A 21,336-nucleotide genomic window follows, 5' to 3' on the forward strand; every position below is an offset into this window, starting at 1 on the left:
TATGCATTTTTTTTTTTTTTTTTTTTGATGCATTTGCATAAAAGTTTTGTTCAACAATGGTCTGATCAGCAATGAATTTCCAACTGAAGGTTCACCTAAATTTTGGCATGAAATTAGTTAAAAACAATTATATTTCATGTTCTAATTACCTTGGAACATTAGAAAAATTTTTGTCTGACGCAGAAAAATTAAAGGTTTTTGTAGATATTTTTTAAAAAAATTTGCGAACATTTTTTAATGTATTTTTAAAAATTTTTCCTTTTTCACATTGTTGGATTTATGCCAAAATATTGATTAAAATTGGACGAAACTAACAATTAAAAGAGCTAATTAATTAATTTGATTATAGAATATTGCATTGTCATCGGGTCTGAGGCTGCGTGCCAAATTTCAAAAGAATACGATCGCAGGAAGTGGGCGAAATTTGAGCTGCAAGATTCCGTTACAAGATATACATATATACATACATACATACATACATACATACATACAGGTGAAGTTAATAAAAGCGTATTAAAAAGAAAAGGTTGCCTTTAAACAGTAATATGAATGGCAACCATAATGAGAAGTTTGAATGAAGAGGCTTTTCTGCAGCAAACAAGAGATTCATTAATATTTTTATCTGTACCTAATGTCAAAATATTGCGCTTTGCGCTAATGGCTACAGTGGATGCCATTTCATCACTTGTCATGTCATGAGCAGAAGTGCAAAAAATGAAATTGAATCTGTGCATCGATTAAAACATATTTTTTCAAATATTAAACGTTAAAATTATTTTAAATAATGTTAAATGCTATGTTTTTAAGCATGCTCTATCAGGTTTTTTTTTTTTTTTTTCAAATTTCGGAAACAACCCAATTATGGGGCAATGCAGTCTTTATTGCAACGTATGGGACATTTTTCACCCTAATTTCGAAATAATTTTTTTTTGTATTAAAAATTTAAGCAACGAAGCTTCCAATTATTTTAAAAACTTTTTTGTACTTTTACGGCGAAAAAATACAATTTTTTCGAAATTTAGCTGTAAAATATCACGTCTGTAACACTCAATACTGTGTAATGACTCTTATGAAATAGTACGCACAATGTTACAGTCTTGCAGCAAAATCACAAGGAGCAGAACTGAAAACTTTATTACTCTTTTGAAAAAACAGTACATTTATTTTGGGGTTATGGTTTGTATTTTAAATTGGAAAAAAAAAGGGCATATTACGAGTTTCAACATTGAAAATACCGCGATTTGAGCAATATTTGAAAAACAAACGTGAAGTTTCTAGATTTTTTTGTCTCGAAGATATAAATTTACGATGAATGCGGAAGAGGGAGTTTCGCTGTATTATCTCTAAACAATTAAGTGAATGAGAAGCAAAGGGATGTAAGTGGAAATTCTAAAGTTTTGAGTAAATAGCGTTTAAAGTTCTGGTCCTACATAGGCTTTCATTGATTTTTTTTTTCTCTAAATCGTGCTGTATGGCAGCGCTTACCAGGGCTGCTGGTACTATCGCTAGCTCCAATGCTGAAGAGAGACTCTCTTATCCTTTATACTGATGGTTAGCTGTAAATTTTTTATTTTGACATCCCTTTGCTTTTCACTGCCTCAATTAAGAAAGGTAATGAAAGAAAAAGTTGTTTAAACATACACAAACAATTAAAATCTGTTGAAAAACAAAATGTAACAATGATTTAACTTTGTAATTAAATATTTCTGAAACTATTTGCGAATGGAGGCTGTGAGATGCAAATGGATGAAAGTAGGGGCATTAATATACAAATACAAATACAAAAGTGACGACCAGCAACAGGCTCTGGGCCCAGCTAGACTGGTCCTAGTCAATTTAAAATCCCCAGTGATGATCAATGGCCCTCTTAAAACTATCTACTCCCTTGCTCATTACACCATCTCGTCCGACAAATGACCCCTTGTCCTGTTTTCAGTGCTAAACTTCAGCCCCGTAACATCTTTCATTTTAATAAATTTAAACAACTGAATCATGTTCCCTCGGTATCTTCTTTGCTCAAGACTGTACATTTTTAGCCTTCTAAGCCTAGAATCATAGTCGAAGTGAGAAAGTCCATTTATTAGCCTTGTAGCCCGCCTTTGAACGCTTTCCAATACATTAATATCTTTCTTAAGATAAGGAGACCAAAACTGAACAGCATACTCCAAATGAGGTCTTACCAAACTTCTATATAAGGGCAGAAAAGGCAACGGAATTATATTGTCTCCTCTCTCAAAGTTCTGTCTTTCATTACTCAAAGACGGCCTTCCATGCCTGTCAACAAAGTGACATAACCACGTCCGGTACTATGCGATGGAGCAGCACTTATTTATACGCAGTCTGAAATCGCCCCTATAAACCCATGCGCGATTCTCACTCTTCATTATTACCATCAAAGAATATTTTACACACATAAAGCAAGGACAGATACAAAAAACCTCTTCTGACACAGACATTCTGCGGTCAACTTCTGTAGCCCGTTGGAACAGACCTCACGTGCACAACCAAAGGGATGGAGATTAGTGAGGAAGGACGCAGTCATTATGTTTAATGATATCTTCTGCTGACCAGGCAGCTGCAACTGAGGCTAATTCTTTTTCTGGGTCTATCCGCCGTCCTATACCCTAACGAAACGGGATCCGCCACCGAGTGTATACAGTAAGTTTTAGTAGCCCCAAAAGGATAGAAGTTGGCCGAACGGTGGGTTCCTCCAAGCCTTGCACCTTGAATTAGCCTCACCCTGCCCAATCTCCACTCAGCCCAACCTCCACTCTGACGATGGCGGATCCACTCGACACGAGATCCGCCACCGAGTGTGTACAGTTAGTATTGGTGGAATCAAAAGGATAGAAGTTGGCCGAACGGTGGGTTCCTCCAAGCCTTGCACCTTGAATTAGCCTCACCCTGCCCAATCTCCACTCAGCCCAACCTCCACTCTGGCGATGGCGGATCCACTCGACACGAGATCCGCCACCGAGTGTGTACAGTTAGTATTGGTGGAATCAAAAGGATAGAAGTTGGCCGAACGGTGGGTTCCTCCAAGCCTTGCACCTTGAATTAGCCTCACCCTGCCCAATCTCCACTCAGCCCAACCTCCACTCTGGCGATGGCGGATCCACTCGACACGAGATCCGCCACCGAGTGTGTACAGTTAGTATTGGTGGAATCAAAAGGATTGAAGTTGGCCAAACGGTGGGTTCTTCCAAGCCTTGACACTAAGACAAAGAAGTAGGAGGGTCTTCTTCTCCTACTATTTCGGGGGCTCGTTATCCAAACGGCGGAGCATGTAAGTTAGGTCGATAGATCCCACTTTTACCATCTCCCTTACTGTCCAAAGGATGAGCTAGTCTGTTCATGGGTTTACCTGCTCGTTGCTAGAAATCGATCCCAACATCAGTTATGCGAACGTCTTCGACTCTACTGACTTTTGCCTGTGTATTTCGTCGCGTTTAGCCATGTGATGGAACCAATTGTGTAAAATGGTCGTTTTAATTTTCACATACCGGTAGGAGACTGTATTTTAAATTTCAAAACTTTTATAATCTCTCCCAAACCCTCTTTTATAATCTCCACCTTGCATAAATCCCAAGGTGCCCAATCCCCACCTTGCAAAATCCGTACTTTGCAAAATCAACACCTTGCTAAATCTCAACTTTGCCAAATCCACACCTTGTATATACCCCCCCCCCATATATATATATATATATATATATATATATATATATATATATATATATATATATATATATATATATATATATATATATATATATATATATATATATATATATATATATATATATATATATATATATATATATACGTGCCTAAAGCCTTAAGCATTTGACAATAAAAATGAATCCTTGTTCCCCTCTTGGATTTGTTTGTGTGCTAATTTAATTAGAACCATTTAAATATTAAAGGTTTGTGAAACTAATTCATATTTCACAATATACAAGTTATTGGTAGATGAAAAAAAAAAAAATCCTAAGACAGCAATAATAGTGGGTAAATTTCATGCTTGCTCCAGAAAAGCCGTAATTCAAAATTTTTATTATTAGTATTAATATTACTGTCGCAAGGTAACAAAATTTGTAACAATTGGTTTTATATTTAAACATTAAATGGAGAAATTAAATGAAATTTACTGTTTTCCATCCTAATCGAAATAACAATTTTATTTTAGAATTTTAATTTTTCGGCGTTAAGTTGTACCTTATGATTTAGCAAATCATTTAGTGAGATCCCGAAGTTTCTAAGTGGTCTAGTTGCTGAGATATAAGCAAAACCAGGCCTCAGATTTCTCCGTGACAATCAGGCCAAGTATAATAAAAGTGCTTAACAAATAAAAACAAACAAACTGAGAAAATAGCTTAAGCTTCGCATTTGCACAAAAACATGACGAAAGGCCTTTTGAATCTTCCTTCTTCCAAAATAATCTGAAACTCCGTTTTTAAAACTAGGATTTCAGAAGAGTTTTAGAAACTCTCTCCGAACCCCTATTTCTGTACAAACATTATATTTACAATTGAATTCATACTGCTAATCCCCCCCCCCCTTATTGGGACGAATTCTCTGGATTTCTGTAGCCAAATGATCCCCCTGGGCCCTACAACGTAAGTAACGTTCCATTCTGGTGACGACGTTTTCTCCCTCACGAAAACCGAGAAAATAGTCGGTTCCTCCCGTTTGCTCTTACCACCATTGTATCGAGTGAGTATTTTGTCTCTGTTTCCAGCGTTCCGAGAACTACTCGTGACGCGGGAAAGGAATCTCTTCAGTCGGACTGGAGTTCTTTTTTCCTACGGCAAAAGAGACTTGCAACTCCGTTTCCCACGGCATTTGCGGTTTCCCGTACTTATTGAGTTTTATCATCCACAGCAACGGGGATCCGCAACTTTTAATTCCACGGCGTTTCGGGATCCGAGGAGTTATCTCATGGTCAAACAAATTGGCAAATACATTTCTTGATATGTCATAACTAACTTTTTTTTTTCATTTGTGTTTACGCATTTTATTAATTTTATTTTTGGCTTATTTTTTTCTTTTAAAAATATTCTTTCGAAAGAATACTTTAAAATGCAAAGTGCCTTTTTGTTTGCCTTTTGTTTATGATACATCAGCTTTCAAAATCTTTTCACGGTAAGTAAGCGAATAAAATTTGACAATGGTCTAGTTTTAAGATTATCCCCCCCCCCCCTAAATCGTTGATAATGACTCACCCTTACGGTTATCCCAAACAGCACAAATCGTCCCAAAATCGTAGAAATAATGTAACATCAACGTGATCACATGTACCGAAATCCTCTTAAATTCGTAGAGAACTGGTTGATAAAACAGCAAAATGTCCGCCCAGCACAGCGATCTTACGTGAAATCGCTGTAGATATGATATAACTTTCAACATTTTTGGGAGCAATTATCAACGTTTTTTGGATGCTTACAAAATATCAACGATATTTCTATTTTGGTTATATTGTACTCTGGAGGAGTTTTCAACGGATTTTAGAAGTTAAATGGATTCATCTACTAATATTAGATGAACTAACAACCTATTTCAGAGGATTTATCAACGATTTTCTCATGTGTTTGTGTCACGAAATATTTACATAAATTGTATCTTGGTAAATTAATTACCAATAATTTATAGACTGTTTGCACACTTTTTGAAAGTCTTAAAAAAAATTTTTACCCTCAAACTTTTAGTAATATACTTAAGATTTTTTAAAAAATCGTTTAAATAAAATTCAAATTTGGAATATAACTCAATAAAATAATTAAGAAAGACAAGAAAAATAAAGTAATTTTTAAATTAATTTCAAATATAAATAAATGTGTATATTTTATTTAAATAATTTAAGAAAAAATGGCTGATGTTAACTATTTTTAGCGTTTTAAAAAAGTAATTTAAAAGGTTTAACACTTCCAAGAAACATTCCAGTAATCTATGAATCATTGACAACCTATTTTGTGCTCATATTTAAGTAGACAATAAACCATTTCTTTTGTATGCACAATTCACAAATTTTATTCCAGCAATAATCTGAACAAACAAACAAAATAATAATAATGATAATAATAATAATAATATGAGAATTTTCAATTCAAAGCTATCTCTACGTCGTTCTGGACGATCAGAACATTGTTTCTTGAATTTAGAAAACATAATTAAAAAAAACTTAAAAAGCAGGCAATTACTTACTTCACGTTAATACAAGAAATCGCTAATTCATTTACACACTCACGCTATCATACACAAGCCGATAACTGACAACGTGGTAATATTACAGTCAGTAAATAGCGATTTTTCTAAACTGAAATTGTTGCGCATGAGCAGATTAAACAGTTTTGAGACATGTAAAAACTCGTCGAAATGATTACAAAAATTAGAGACACGTTATATACAATAAATGTAAACTTTCAAACATATTTTGGATTTATTTTGAAACCTGTGCCAATTTCGTACTTTTGTCAATCATATTTGGAAAAGCCCAACTACGTGAGGAAATCTACATCGCGTCGATATCCGTTTGTGATATGTCATGCGTTTTGCACCAGTTCAACGATATAACAACGAATATTGGAAGATCTGTGCTGTCTGGGATGTTTCGTAAAATTAGAAATGCAGATTTGCGAAGCACGGTTGCTTTAGTTTGAAACTAGTGATTTTAATCTTCGTTTACACCAAAAAATTCTCTTTTGGCATGAACTTTCATGCGCCACATATTTAGGTGGAATCTGTTTAATAATTTTTTAAAAAAAAGAAAAAACCCCTTAGCAATTGTTATATTTTTCAAAAAAATAAACTATGGACTCGCTCTAGATTATCTTTGAAAAGCAAAACAAAGGGCTTTTAAGAACCATTTGACAGAATTTTTTGGTCCATAATTACCCCACTAGAAACCGTGAAAACATTATACCTATTAATGCAAAAACAAATCTATTGTTTAATGGCATTAACTCTTACGGACCAAGATTGTGGACACCTTACCCAATTCTTTAAAAGCCATTAATAATCGAAATTTGTTTAAGAAAAGGCTAAAAATTTTTATACTCAATTCTACTGCAGTCAATTTAGGATATCGTAGCATATTTGTAATATAGTATACCTGGGTTCTGATATAAAATTAGACGTACTTTATTGCATTGCTTGTGTTTATGTGTTCTTTGTATGATTATGCATTTATTTTCTTTTAATTCTATCTTATGTTATAAACAGGCTCTAAATTAAGTTCTTTTCTGAGTGGTGGGAGCTACTGGCTGGGAGCTATTCAGGCTACTGTCATAGCCTTTACTCCCATCTACTCAATCAGGGATTTTCAAATAGACAGAGTGAAATATATTTAAAAGAAAAAAAAAATATTTAATGCAAATTTGAAGAATAATAGATAAATAATAAAGCTGGGGAATTCAAAAACGATCGTTTTGAATTGACTACAATGCCCTTTCTCATTACTTCTAATGAAAAAACAGTGGTCCAGCAAATCAATTTTGCTAGAATAGTGTATAACTTAACATGAAAAGTGCTGTGGGTTTTAAAGTTTATTTCTTTAAATTAATTACATGGAAAGTGTTTCGCCTTTGATTTTGTACTGAGGTTACAACAAAACAATGTGTAAACATATTGCGGGAAAAAAACTGAATGCAATTTGATTCGAAAAATAAAGATTGATATTTTATGAAATGTAAAATTAAAAGACATTTGGTTGGTGAAAAATTTCTAAGGATCTTGAGGTTCTATTAACCAAAGTCTACTGACCAAATGTCATACCCTTCTATTTATTAAGGCAAAATTATGTGTACAAAAATAAAGGGGGGGGGGACTGTAAAAATATTCTCAGTTATTTGAAAACGCCTACCTGTAGAGCAACGTTGCTTAACGTCGCAAAATTGAATCCAGCAACATGCATGTCAAAACTATCAAAACATGTAATTTAAAGGCCGAAACACTAATATGTAAACCAAGAAATGAGTCATTTCTCGCGATCGAAATTGTTAAAAAGTGTATCTATTTGCCCTCATCATAATTAATGTTTATTTAAAAACATCCATATTCGGGGAATGAGCCTAAGAAAAATATGTTCGTACCACTCTATAACGAAAATATGTTCATAATATTTTGAAACCGAAGATATTTAATTTAAATTACTAACCGATTTAAACAATGCGTCAGTGTTTAATGAAAACTATGTTCCTATAATAATATTACTATTATTAAAAGTAACTTGGCTGTAATAATTCCTAGACTTCTCCTCTTGCAAAATTACGAGCATTAAATCCCACAATTGCAAAATTTCCATCACTACGCAAGTGTAAACAGTCACACCGCTTCTCTGGGCCCCTGACACACATATACGCACCTTTTCATATAATAGGGATTCTAATACGCATACCCACATATTCTACCAATCAGGAGGATGGGACATGGTCAGGATCCTGGACCAACGGACATAGACGCCACCGCCTAGAAAGAAGGATATGCTTGTGGAAGCTTGTTGTGTACTTTTTGCTGTTTTTGTCTGAAGAAAATTGCCTGAAGTCAAGAGGGTCGAGTGTAAATAAAGTCGATTCCGGGGGACAGGACCCATTTGTAGAAACAATAAACTTGACGAGTAGAGTCCTATCGCAACTCGACGTGATTGCAAAAAATATATTTTGAGTGCAAGATGTTGAATTTAAAATAAGTTTTTTTTTGTTCTTAAGGGGACTTTTCTGAAAAGATTTTGACCGATGCATATGCTCCTTTTTTTTTCCTTTTGTTACCCTTAGCGGTCAAGAGCTAAAATGGAGGTGACATTTAACTGCAACCGATAAACTTGTTTACGCAAAAGCGGATTGCGGAGACGCGATGTGGTATTCTATGAATGACGTTGTTTATGTGTGGGTTTGTAGCTATTCAGTTATTCTTAATCTTATTGATATACTAAATTTTGTCTTTCGGTTTCCTTATCATGCTTAATTATTTCCTTTCATTGTGTCAATCATAATCTTGAATCGAGAAATCAATTCAAATCGACCTTTCTTGCGTTGAAGTTTACAATGTGGTGTTTACGAAGAGGATGGTACAATATAAAAAAATCTGAACTAATTCATAATTTTGGCACTTACGTCGAAACAATCGTGAGCATATAGTCAATTAGAATATAAAATCCCGCAGTTTAAACTAACTTGATCATTTTTAAACAGATTTTATTTCAGGTTTTATTGCGATATACCTGCCGGGGGAAGTTGTGGTTAAGTGCAATTGAAAATTATTGCTAAACTAGTCGAAATAAACCTTAAAATATAAAAGTTCAATGCGTATTTCACAAGTAAAGTGTTTGCAATAGAGAACAGCCATCGGCCGTCTAAAGTAGGGGAATGTGGGGCAAAGTGAAATTCTTAAGGTATCTGAGCTTTTTACAAATGAACAAATTGGAAATTTGTTTTGAAAATTACAGTACAGTCGACTCCCGCTACAACGCGGTTCAACTTACACGAAATGGCAAGAACGCAAATTTTTCACCAGAAACAAATTTTAATACTAACGCGAATTCCTCGTCCACAACACGAATTCTTTTGGAAGAAAGTATCAGCTTCGTTATTAACTACTAAATATTGATTTCGTAAATGTTATTACATCCCTTTAGCATTACTGACAGCGAAAGTTCTCACATCTAACTAGTCTACGCATCGCGTTGTTAGTGCATCAAATAACCACTCGGCATCGTGCATTTATTTTTATTTTTTTTTTCATTCCTAATATTAAAGTTGATGAAATATAATTGCATCTAAGTGCGCTGTTTCATCTAAAGTTTGCGAAGATGGGAAGAAAAAGAAGTTTTCTGACAAAAAAAAAAGGTTAAGATTCTCAATTTGCCTGAACAGCTACAAAACGTCGCCGGTAGCACAATAATAATTATAAGTGAATCTTCCATACCTACAATTAAAACAAAAAAGATATCCCTATAAGTTCAGAAGTTAGTTTCAATATTGAAGTTTTCTGAGTCTAAGCAAAGCAAATATTATGAAATGATCTTATATTGTGGATTAAGATCAGGAAAAGGAGATGTTGCCATAAATGGAAGCGTTGTAAAAGAAAAGGCGAAGCAGCCGTATTTAAAATAGAATAATGATTAGATAAGAAAAATGATCTGATTATGAAGCATAAATCATCATCTTCATTTGTTAACTCATACATCATGTTATTACTATATCTACTGTACACAGTACTATAATATACAGCATTTTATTATTACTACAAAACATTCGTACCGTGTTATGTTTTATTTCGTGTCTTTCCCTCGCATCGATCATTCATTTTGTGCATCTTAAAGTATTTTTGCTGAATAAAACAGCTTTTTTTATTTTTTAAATACAGTAAAAGTTCAGTTCTTTATGTGGAAAACTATAATGTACAGTTGAGGAGTGCTTTAAAGCAGTTTGAGGGGTATTTACAAATGTCTAAATGAATTTGGTATGTTTCTAAAAAAAATTGTATGCGTACATTTTTCCACAACGTGAAATTTCGACTTACGCGAGGAGTCTTGGAACGCATCCCTCGCGTAACTCGGGTTTCGACTGTACATAAAGAAAGAACATTCTATTTTATAATAAAACTTACATTGAAACTGTTTTTTATTTTTGGCAGTAAATTTGCGCCTTCAAAAAAAAAAAAAAAGAAAGTTTTTCACTTTTTTTTTTCATGAGGCAAAGAGAAAAATGAAATATTTTACAAATGAAATATTTTTTATTCAATTATGTAAAATATTTTTGATCAAATGAATCAGTTAATAGAAGGTTTAGTGAGTAAATGAAAAGATGAAACAATGAACTGAAAATTAAATAAGTTAATTAACTATGTTATGAAACATTGAAGGTAGCGAGGGGGGGGGTATTCAGTTTCCCATGCCCCTGCAAAAGATTTTTCTTTATCTGCGCCTGCCTATACTTGACTGATTGTAGAAAATATTTAAAATACAAATAAGCTTAATATTAACAATATGAAGAAAAATAAATGAAAAATTAAAAGAGTGAATGGATATGAAAATAAGTGAATGAATGAATGAATGTGTATATATGTCAGTGAATTACTAAATGCAGGAATGTAAATGAATCAACTAATAAATGAATTTATACGTGATTTAGTTAATGAATGATTAAATAAGCAAAATAAACTATTTCACTCTGCCCCACATGTACTCAGTAGCGGATTTTACGGGGAGGGGGGGGGAGGGCATGCCCCCTACCCAAAAGTGAATTAGTTTATTATTTTATTTATTACTTTTTAATTGACTTTTCTTTTGCATTTTTTATGTAATTAATTAAAAAGAACACTAAACACACACAGCATATTTTGAATAAAATCAATTTTGTTTGCTAAATTACAACAAATTTTTTTTTGAAGTATTACTGGAGTCAGAGGCCCATAGTTGCAGAATACATTCAACTCGCTGGTTTAAGGAACTGTATTATGGCGATGCGTCCACTAATTCTTCTTTAATGGAATTAATAATTAACTTTTTTTTAATGTGTAGGCGCTCCTAAAAGTCATTTTGATCCAGGAACATATTTGCAAAATAATAGATTTCTTCTTCAGCTTATAAAAAATGCAAAATGAAAGAAATCATATGGTAATTTCTTAGAAAATCCATGATTTTTAATGGGAACGGCATGTAGTATCAATATGTTATCTCAACTGTATCATGACTTTAAGGGCAAATCAGCAACTGTTTTGAAATTCATACAGAAATAGTTTCTGAATTCTTCAGTAAAACTTATATGTTATGAAGTTATGATTTTCTTTTTAAATTAGTTTTAAAAAACTCAAGTGAGGTATGGGTTTATTTAATAACCTTGCCCTTGTGTTATAATCATTATGACAATGTTCCTAAGTAAAGCCGCTTTTTGTCTAGCATCTCGGTGACATTATATTGGGTTTAGTATTTAAATGGCTTGAAAAGTTAAAGATGTTTTCTGTCCACATTCAAAGTATATTAGTGCATAATATTCATGTACTTAGAAGTAGATTCATTGACCTGAAGGAATCTTAAAGAAAAAAAAAAAAACCACACACAATTAAAAACAAAGTCATTAAAACTTCGTTATGAAACATCGAAGGTGGCGGGAGGGGGTGGGGGATATTCAGTTTCCCGTGCCCCCTACAAAAGATTTTTCTGTATCTGCTCCTGCATGTACTTGACTGATTATAGAAAATATTTAAAATACAAATAAGCTTAATATTAACAAAATAAATATTTCACAGAGTTAAAAGGTCTCAATTAATGTTTAAAATGTTAAGAACAAGAACTTTAGCATTTTATAACAATAAAAATAATTTTTGATTTGCAACAAAATATTATAAAATGAGTATCAGTTTTTGAAAATTGCTTGCATTATCATATGCTTTAATCTTGAGTGGTATTTTTTTACTGACTGGAATAGGTTACATGTTCCACATAGAACACCCTTACCACTGATGTTCTACTATATAGGGTCACACGGGGGAATTATAGGTCCGGGGTAAATAATCGTCACCAACTTTTTACTGTTAAAAAATGTTTTTGCAAAAAAACTAAATTATTCTAAGTCATCCTTATACAGTCAATTTTCCTATACCAAGGTCAAAATCAATGCAGCAGTGAAGTAAATAAAAGAGAAAAAATAGTTTTCACACTTCTATAAAAACATCTTCAAAAAAGATTGCCTTGGAAAATCATGATTTTTTTCAAGATTCATGTTGGTGAAACACTGTTGAAGGAATAATTTTGTTGGTGCTGTTTTTTAATAGCAAATGGTCTAAGCTTTTTATACCTACATTCCTTTTTTTTTCTTTAAAAAAAAAAGTTAGCATAAAAGTATGCTGATTTATACCCCAGTTTAGTGGGGTAACTCTGGGTCAGTACATTTTCTGATATTTTTGATGTTTTTCTTATTTATTTCTGCATGAATAATATAAGTATTAACTTCAACTTATCCTTTTCTATAATAAGCTCTCTCTTAAAAAGAAATTTTAATGCTCCAAGTGCAACATTAGATATTTTATTATCTTCAATTGCTGCTTAAGTATCATGCCCTTTTGGCTAGAAAATCAATTTTGCTTTGAAGATAATTTATGTCAGCATGGCAGACATCAAGAAGCAAAATAAGCAACAAATTAATGCAAATCACTTTAGTACCAAATAAGGAGACAAATTCGATAGTTATAACAAATCAAACTCACTCGTCTATCTTGTAACTGCAAGAGAAATCAAATTCACAAATGTAGTCAACGAGAAAAACCCTGCCTGCAAAAAAAAAGTACCTCAACAGGTTGATATAGACAGCATTAAAATGCAAAATGAGCTAATTATGGAATTGTTTATGACAACGACAAAAAGAAGGAAGAATTTGCACCAACACAATTGAAAAAGTCCTGTTTTAAAAGTGTTAAAAGATGGTGCTATAACCGAATTCATTCTGTACTTGAAAATCAGATCTACTTTGATGTGTATGATGATAAGCAACTTATTCTACAGAGGGAAAGTACCTAACTTAAATTTTGGACAAAGAAAAAGCAGAAATGAATTTTCTGGAACAAGATGTCGGAAATTTTAGTTTGTTCAAGTGAAACATTTCTAGAAATAGTTTGAAATAAGTGCATTTTTTTCAGTCTAGTTAATTGAAATTGAAAAGAAAAATCCTTTAAGTTGATGGAAACATGAAGGAGATGAAGGTAGCATACAACTATTAAAGAAATTTCTTCATCGAATTGTGGGCTTAGAGCAAAGAGCAATAGCTAATTGTAGTCGACTAGTAAGAGTAACATCAAATTATTTCAATTATAATGTGTTGTTTCTTAAACATTCAACTTTTTGTCATTAAAAAGTATCTTAGTGGTCTAAGAAATGACAATTTAGAATAGTTAGTTATATATACTTTTGACATAGATTACTTTAAAAAAAAGGAGTGACCCATATTTGCTCCATAATTGCCCCGATCCAGGGTAATTCCTAGTCACTTATTTAATTTAAATAAAATAAATAATAAAGTAGTTTTAGGTAAGGAGATTATTTGAATAATTTCTAAATTGTGTAAGTTTACTCCATGCCAAATTAAATCATTTTATCTTTTATACTTAAGAAAATATTAAATGTTGTGGTATTTTGACCCATATTTGCCCCGACTGACCCTAAAGGAAAAAGATGTAGTGTGTGAGATGGAAAATCACATTAAAACATGTTACAAATGCTCTGCAGCCTTAAAAAGCTTACTTAGTGCAAAAACAACTTCAAAATTTTCAACAAGAACAATGGTTCTTTATGTTCATCGATTACTTACAGTTTAACTTTTGAACTTAAAAGTTATTAAATTTTTTAGTCTAATATAAATGATATTGGACTATTATTTGAAATTATTTGCTACATAGTATAATAAAAGGTATTTTTCAACTTTTTATGCCGTAAATTATAACTTCCCATAAATTTCTGGAAATATGGATTTTGGGAATATTTCTGGAAACATTCCCTGGGAATATCCCTTTGAATATAAACTCCAAAGAATTTTACATCACTTAGCATGTCACAGACTCATAGATAGTTAACCAGCTGATTGGCTACAATTTCAACAAAATTTAATGTTCAACTTCTGCCGTTTAAGCTGGTATGCTCAGTTTTAATTAAGTAGTTTAAATAATAGTGCGTCCAAAGAAATAACTCAAATAAAATTATGTAATTTTTGGATAAATGTTTTTAAATTCTTTTTTGACACTAATAATGTATCATAATTCTTTTCAGCAACTTTTTGGGATGAAAGCGTTGATGTGCTGTTTTCAAAAATAAAACTTCTGGTATCACTACAATTGAAGTTTCCTGACCAAGATAGAACTGATTTTCTAGCTTCGACCATGGTATTTATATGATATCTTAATTATTTTTAGGGGAAATTCTTCATTTTTTTTCCCCACTGCATTCTATTTGCAACTGTTGGCAGTGTCTTACAAAAGAGTTTTTCCTTGTTGATCTGAAAACTAAAAATATATTCTGATCTCAGTAAACAAAAAGACTTATCGTATTTACAAAACACTCTATTCACGCTGAAAAAGTCATTCTAATACTCTTTAAATTAAAGTTGAGGAGACATCTGCTAATGCACGAAGTAATGACTATTGTAAAGCATTAATTATGAAACATTTGCCATAATTTTGTAATTTTTTCTTTCAATACATCCAATCATATCCAATTATACATTCTTTAAGAAAGCATACTGTAGAGTAACACCTCTTTTGATCATTGTAAAAATTTTTTTATTTATGTATATTAAATGGCAAAACTGTTATGATTGTTACTAAGACAACTTCTATTGTTTCAATTGCTTCCGAAAAAAACTACATTTTGCAGAAAGTCAAGATTTTTATACTAATTGCGATACAGTGTTTCATTGGAGTTTTAGCAAAAAAGAAAGTGCACATGCTATGAGTTATTATTGTAAAGTGTTAGTTGTTCAAAAAGGAAACGAAAAAGAATCCTGTTCATCTAAATATTGTTAAAAATAAAAATTATCTCTGAGTTCACATTCAAAAACATTTGGCAATGTGTACTAAAGAAAAGCCATACTGTTGCGACTATTGCAAAAAGTCGTTCTCCCACAATAAAACCTTGAAAGAACACTTGAGGACACACACAGAAGAAGAGCCTTTTTTTTGTGACTATTGTAAAAAGTCTTTTTCTCAGAATTCAGCCTTGAAACAGCATTTGAGGATGCATACTGGAGAACAACCATATACTTGTGATTATTGCCAAAAGAAATTCTCTCATAGCTCGAACTTGAAAGTACATTTGCGAAAACATACCAAAGAAAAACCCTTCTCTTGCGATCATTGCAAAGGGACATTTTCACATAGCTCAGGCTTGAAACAGCATTTGAGAATACATTCCGAAGAAAAGCCATTCACTTGCGTTTATTGCGGAAAGACATTTTCCCAGCTCACGAACATGAAAGATCATGTGAGAATACATACCAAAGAGAAGCCATTTACTTGTGATTACTGCCAGAAGTCGTTTTCTCAGATTTCAAACTTAACGAGGCATCTGAGAATGCATGCTGAAGATAAACCATGTACTTGCGATTATTGCCAAAAGACGTTTTCCCATAACACAACCTTGAAACTGCATTTGAGAGTGCATACGAAGGAGAAACCATATTCTTGCGATTATTGTGGGAAGACATTTTCTCAATATTCAAACATGAAACAGCATCTGAGGATACATACCGAAGATAAGCCATATTGTTGTGATTATTGCGGGAAGACATTCATTCGAATTCTATACTTGAACGATCATTTGAAGATCCATACCCAAGAAAAACCATATACTTGTGACTATTGTAAAAACGCGTTTTCTCTGCTTTCAAACTTGAAACAGCATTTGAGAATACATACCAAAGAGAAGCCGTTTTCTTGCGATACTTGTGGGAAATCTTTCGCTAGGAGTACGTACTTGAAACAGCATTTGAAGATACACACCAAGGAAAAGCTGTATTGAGAGTGTTGAAAAATGTTGTTTTCTTCAGTTTCAAGCTTGCAACAGCATTTGAGCATAAATACCAAGTGTCAATTTGAGACAATGTTTGAAAAATCATACTGTCGGTTAAATCTTGAAGAGACAGCTTCAGTTGCACATCAAGAAAGCCATGCTCTTAGTGGTCATTGTGGAAAAACATTTCCATAGTTTTAATACAGTGTAACTTTGATTTAACGATACTTAATTCAATGATTTTCTCAATTTATTGATACATTTCACTGATTCGGATTCGACTGCATTGAATGTCTATGCTTCTCGATTTAACTATATCCTTGATTCAACGATAACTTTGTGGTAACTTTGATTTAACGATACCCAATTTATTGATTTTCTCAATTTATTGATGCATTTCACTGATTCGGATTTGACTGCATTGAATGTCTATGCTTCTCGATTTAACGATATCCTTGATTCAACGTTAACTTTGATTTAACAATACCCAATTTATTGATTTTCTCAATTTATTGATACATTTCACTGATTCAGATTTGACTGCATTGAATGTCTATGCTTCTCGATTTAACGATATCCTTGATTCAACGATAACTTTGTGGTAACTTTGATTTAACGATACCCAATTTAATGATTTTCTCAATTTATTGATACATTTCACTGATTCCGATTTGACTGTATTGAATGTCTATGCTTCTCGATTTAACGATATCCTTGATTTAACAATAACTTTTTCTAGTCCTTTGACAATTGTTAAATCGGGGTTATACTGTATTTGTAAAGACATTTTTGGAAGTGTAGTAAAAAAATCATTTTTGTGAAAGAATTTTGTGGAAGTGTGTGTGGTTACTCTGTGCTTCAGTTTTGAAAATACAGATGAGGATGCATAATACATAAAAAACTATATGATTATTGATTGTGATTTTTTACAGACTCGGTTGCTTGCAGTTTGGACGCTATAAAAAAAAGAAAAATGTTTAGAATACATTTGAAAGAAAGTACATTCATCTGAAATCCAATTTGAAATATCAGTTAATACCAATGTTCAAAAGTGCCGTATTCCTATGACAGCAGTAGAACCTTGTTTATCTGGATCAAATTTAAAACGTTTAAAAAAATCTACACACATAGTCAAAAGTATTGCAAGTATGAGAAACCTAATTTTTTTTTAATATACCCGAACATTTTTTTTAAACTTTTTGTGTCAGCTAAACAGATTTTGAGTAAAAATGTAGTGGAGAAGTTTTGTTCTACACTGCTTGACAGTTGCTTATTATGTTTTTTGGAATAGTTAAGAATAGATAATGATTGAAGAAACAGAACGAAGTATATAGTTAGTAAGAAGGATATGCCTTTATTATAAGTACATAATAATACAGATAGTACTGCATCAATGAAGTAAAAACTTAAAATAAAAAAATAATCCTACTTAGATGGTTTTCAAACAACCACAAAAAATGATCTAGGTTAGAATGATGGAGACATAAGTACCTTAATATGATGTATGATTACCAGGGATACTAATGCACATTTTACATATATGTTTTCCCTTTTTCATACTCCCTACTAATTATTGAGGAGGTCTTGGGAGATGTTTTCCCACTCCTCTCTGAAGGCAGATTTGAGTTCTTGTACTGTTCTGGGATTGATAGTTTCTCTGCTAAGAACCTCCCAGGCAAGTTCAATTGGATTTAAGTTGGGAAAGTAAGCAGGCCTCTGTATACAAAGAATGTTTTCACTTTGCAGTGTGTGTCTGACACTTTAATGATTCTGTGTGGCCGTGTATCGTCATCCGTAAAGAGAAAGTCTGGACCTATAGCCCCCTAAAAAGACGAACATGATCCAGCATAACTTCTCTGCAATACATTTGCGACGTAACACTTTTTTGTTCAAAAATGTGAAACGGTGTTCTGCCATTGTGCATGATGCCTGCCCACACCATCATGCCTGGGCCGTACTGACCACGTTCACAAACAAATTTTTGAGCATTGTCCACGCTCTCTTCACAGAAATTGGTGACCAGAATCACTTGCCACACTGAAACAAAATTCGTCAGAGAACATCACTCTAGACCAATTGTGAGGATCCCGACCAACATGTTCCTTACACAAGCGTAATCTCTCTCGATGATGGCGTGGTTGAACTTGGATGCAACGTATGGGCTTCCGTGCATACAAACCAACATTATTTACTCGCCATGTTATGGTTCTTGCAGAAACATGCGTACTGGTAGCGGTTGTAAGATTTGCAGCTATCTGTCGAGGAGTCAAAATTCTGTTCCTTTTTGCCACGAGGGCTACATAGCGATCCTCTGAAGGTGTGGTGTTCCTACCATGAAACCCCGGCATACTTTTGCAAAACATTTCCACTTTCGGCGGATTTCTTTAATCGGGAGATGGCATTTTTTGATACACCCACTGCAGCAGCCACAGTGGTGACACATTGACCTGCTTCCAGTCCTCCTACAGCTCGTCCACGATCGTAGGTACTCAAATGATGTCTTGCTGACATTTTACTCTTAAATATTTCAAAAACCAAACAGAATTTTAGAGAAAAACCTTTTTTAACATCCAGCACTATTTTTGAAAACCGAACAGCGTGAATTTTCGTACAAATCTTGAGCGTATATGCACTCTTTTATACAGATAACAAGTCTTGATCTACCACGCCATCTGAACTTAATTTATTTCCATTGGCCAGCTGGTTGAGACACAAATTTACATAAATCACTTGTTCCTTAGCAATTGTCAAGCAGTGTATGAAATACTGCATGAAGTGTTTGACGTTCTTGTGGATAGTTATACGTCCCTAAAAAGCTGACTGCTGTCATAAAATCTAAAGGCAAGGCTTTAAAACAAATTAAATGCTTTTCAGTTCAATTGTACACATTTAATATCTTTTATTCTTAACTTAATTACTTAAAGAACTTGAAATTGTTTCTTTCCCCCCAGAGACACCACATTATTGAATTCCAATTTTGAGAAACTGATCATTTTGTGTGAATGTTTTTCTAAAAAATAAATTTATCTTCTTTTTCTTCAATAACTTAATCAGATCTCATCTTTAAACTAATTTATTATTTGAAATACACTGCCAGCTCAGTCATTTCCAGCCGAGAGCTTGGCTGGAAATGACTGAGCTGGCGGTGTATTTCACGTATTTCTGCTTTAGCCCTGGCTAATGGGCGGTAATTTACTGAATATAATTTATTATTCTGATATTGAACAATATTTCTCGAATTGAAAGAATACTTTTCTCTTTCTCGTTCTTATCCATGATAAAGTACTAAATTTGTTAACCTTGCAATGCTATTGGCCATGTATTGATGATAAAGTGTGTCTGTAATTCGTTCAAACTCCACATGTGTTTGAAACAGAAAACAGTGGTCTAATTCTTTGTCAAGAAAGGATGCGAAAAATTATTTTTGTTTTATTGTTATGTTTGTAAATAATTTTTTGTTATTTTCTTACAAAACATTTTTTTCTTTTTCATAATGAACTGTAAGTCTACACATTTCTAGATTTGCATTATTTCCATATTTCCTGAATTAACCAGAATTTTGATTGCCCGGATTGCTTTTAGTCCCTTTAGAGTGGATAAATGAGGTTGTATTGTATTGTGAAAAGACATCAATGTGTAATTTTGGATATGTTGATTTCAATATGTACTTTGACATGTTTTCTAAAAATATTATAAATGTTAAATTAATGTTCCACCAACTTCTACATTATTCAGATTTTCTCATAGTCATGAAGACAGTTCCATGGGTAACTGCTGACATTTTTAGAGCAAAACAGTGTGTATTTTGCGACGTTGAATGTAAAATATACATTGTGGAAACTATCTTTTCTCCTGGATTATTGTATTTGTTAAGCTGAGTTTAATGGTGTCATTGAATTCTTGAAATACAGTTTAGATGATTTAAAAAAAATATGAAAAGCATGGTTACTGAGTTTCCATGCTACTGTTTAAAATGTCAATCAATTACTGTGTTTTCAACAAATTTTTGAAAATCATCCAAAATGTATTTCAAGAATTCAATTGAACCATTCTAAAGTATACAATAATCCAAGAGAAAAGATCATTTGCACAATGCATATTTTGCGTTGAACATTACAAAATACTTACTACTTCACTCTAAAAATGACAGTCAGTTATCCATGGAATCGCCCATGAACAAATCTAAATTGATTTCATTATTCTTTAATTTTGATGAAATGCACCACTAACAATGGGCAAGCACACAACATTCATATAAGTACAGCTTTTTTTTTTCAATGAAAAAACAAAAACTTGTGGTGTTTTTAAAAAATCTTGATGTATTTATGCTTTTTGTAAACACTAATATTTACGCTGACTGAAGCAACTTTAATTATGGTGATAACAGAGTTCAATTGAGCAGGAGACTTATAGAATAAAAAACCATTTAGTCTATAATTCATCCTTAACTAAAAGTAGCTCTTATTAGCAAAGTGATATATTCACAGTGGAAACAATAATATGCGCCGTTAGCGAACACACAACATTTATTACGACATAGTAACACCCAAATGTGAAGTAGAACTACAGGGAGAGAAAAAGGTAAACAACCGAAGTCACATGAGTTGAGTAGTTCGTATACTGAGTCATACTAGAATGATATTTTAACAGCTCTTTCAGCTTATAAATAAATAAATAAAAAAAAAAAAGGCAGCTGATCAGGCATTACATTACCATTATCAGGCATTAGAATACCATCCGTAAACAAATTCCAAACTCTATATATAGAACTGACAATACATACTATGCCAAATGGTGTTCTTCTTCCTGAATGACGCATTTTCATTTCAAATATTCTGAAATTATTA

At 32.8% G+C, this 21,336-nt stretch overlaps 1 protein-coding gene across 1 annotated transcript in view; it reads left to right on the forward strand.

Moving 5' to 3' along the window:
* Positions 1-16,498, forward strand: part of LOC129224202 (zinc finger protein 595-like) — a 21,824-nt gene extending 5,326 nt beyond the window's left edge. Inside the window, exon 2 of the mRNA XM_054858619.1 lies at positions 15,859-16,498. Coding sequence (XP_054714594.1) covers positions 15,859-16,498 — 640 coding nt within the window. The remainder of the gene's footprint in view (positions 1-15,858) is intronic.
* The last annotated feature ends 4,838 nt before the right edge of the window (positions 16,499-21,336 follow it).

The sequence above is a fragment of the Uloborus diversus genome, chromosome 6, assembly GCF_026930045.1.
Source record: "Uloborus diversus isolate 005 chromosome 6, Udiv.v.3.1, whole genome shotgun sequence".
NCBI lineage: Eukaryota > Metazoa > Arthropoda > Arachnida > Araneae > Uloboridae > Uloborus > Uloborus diversus.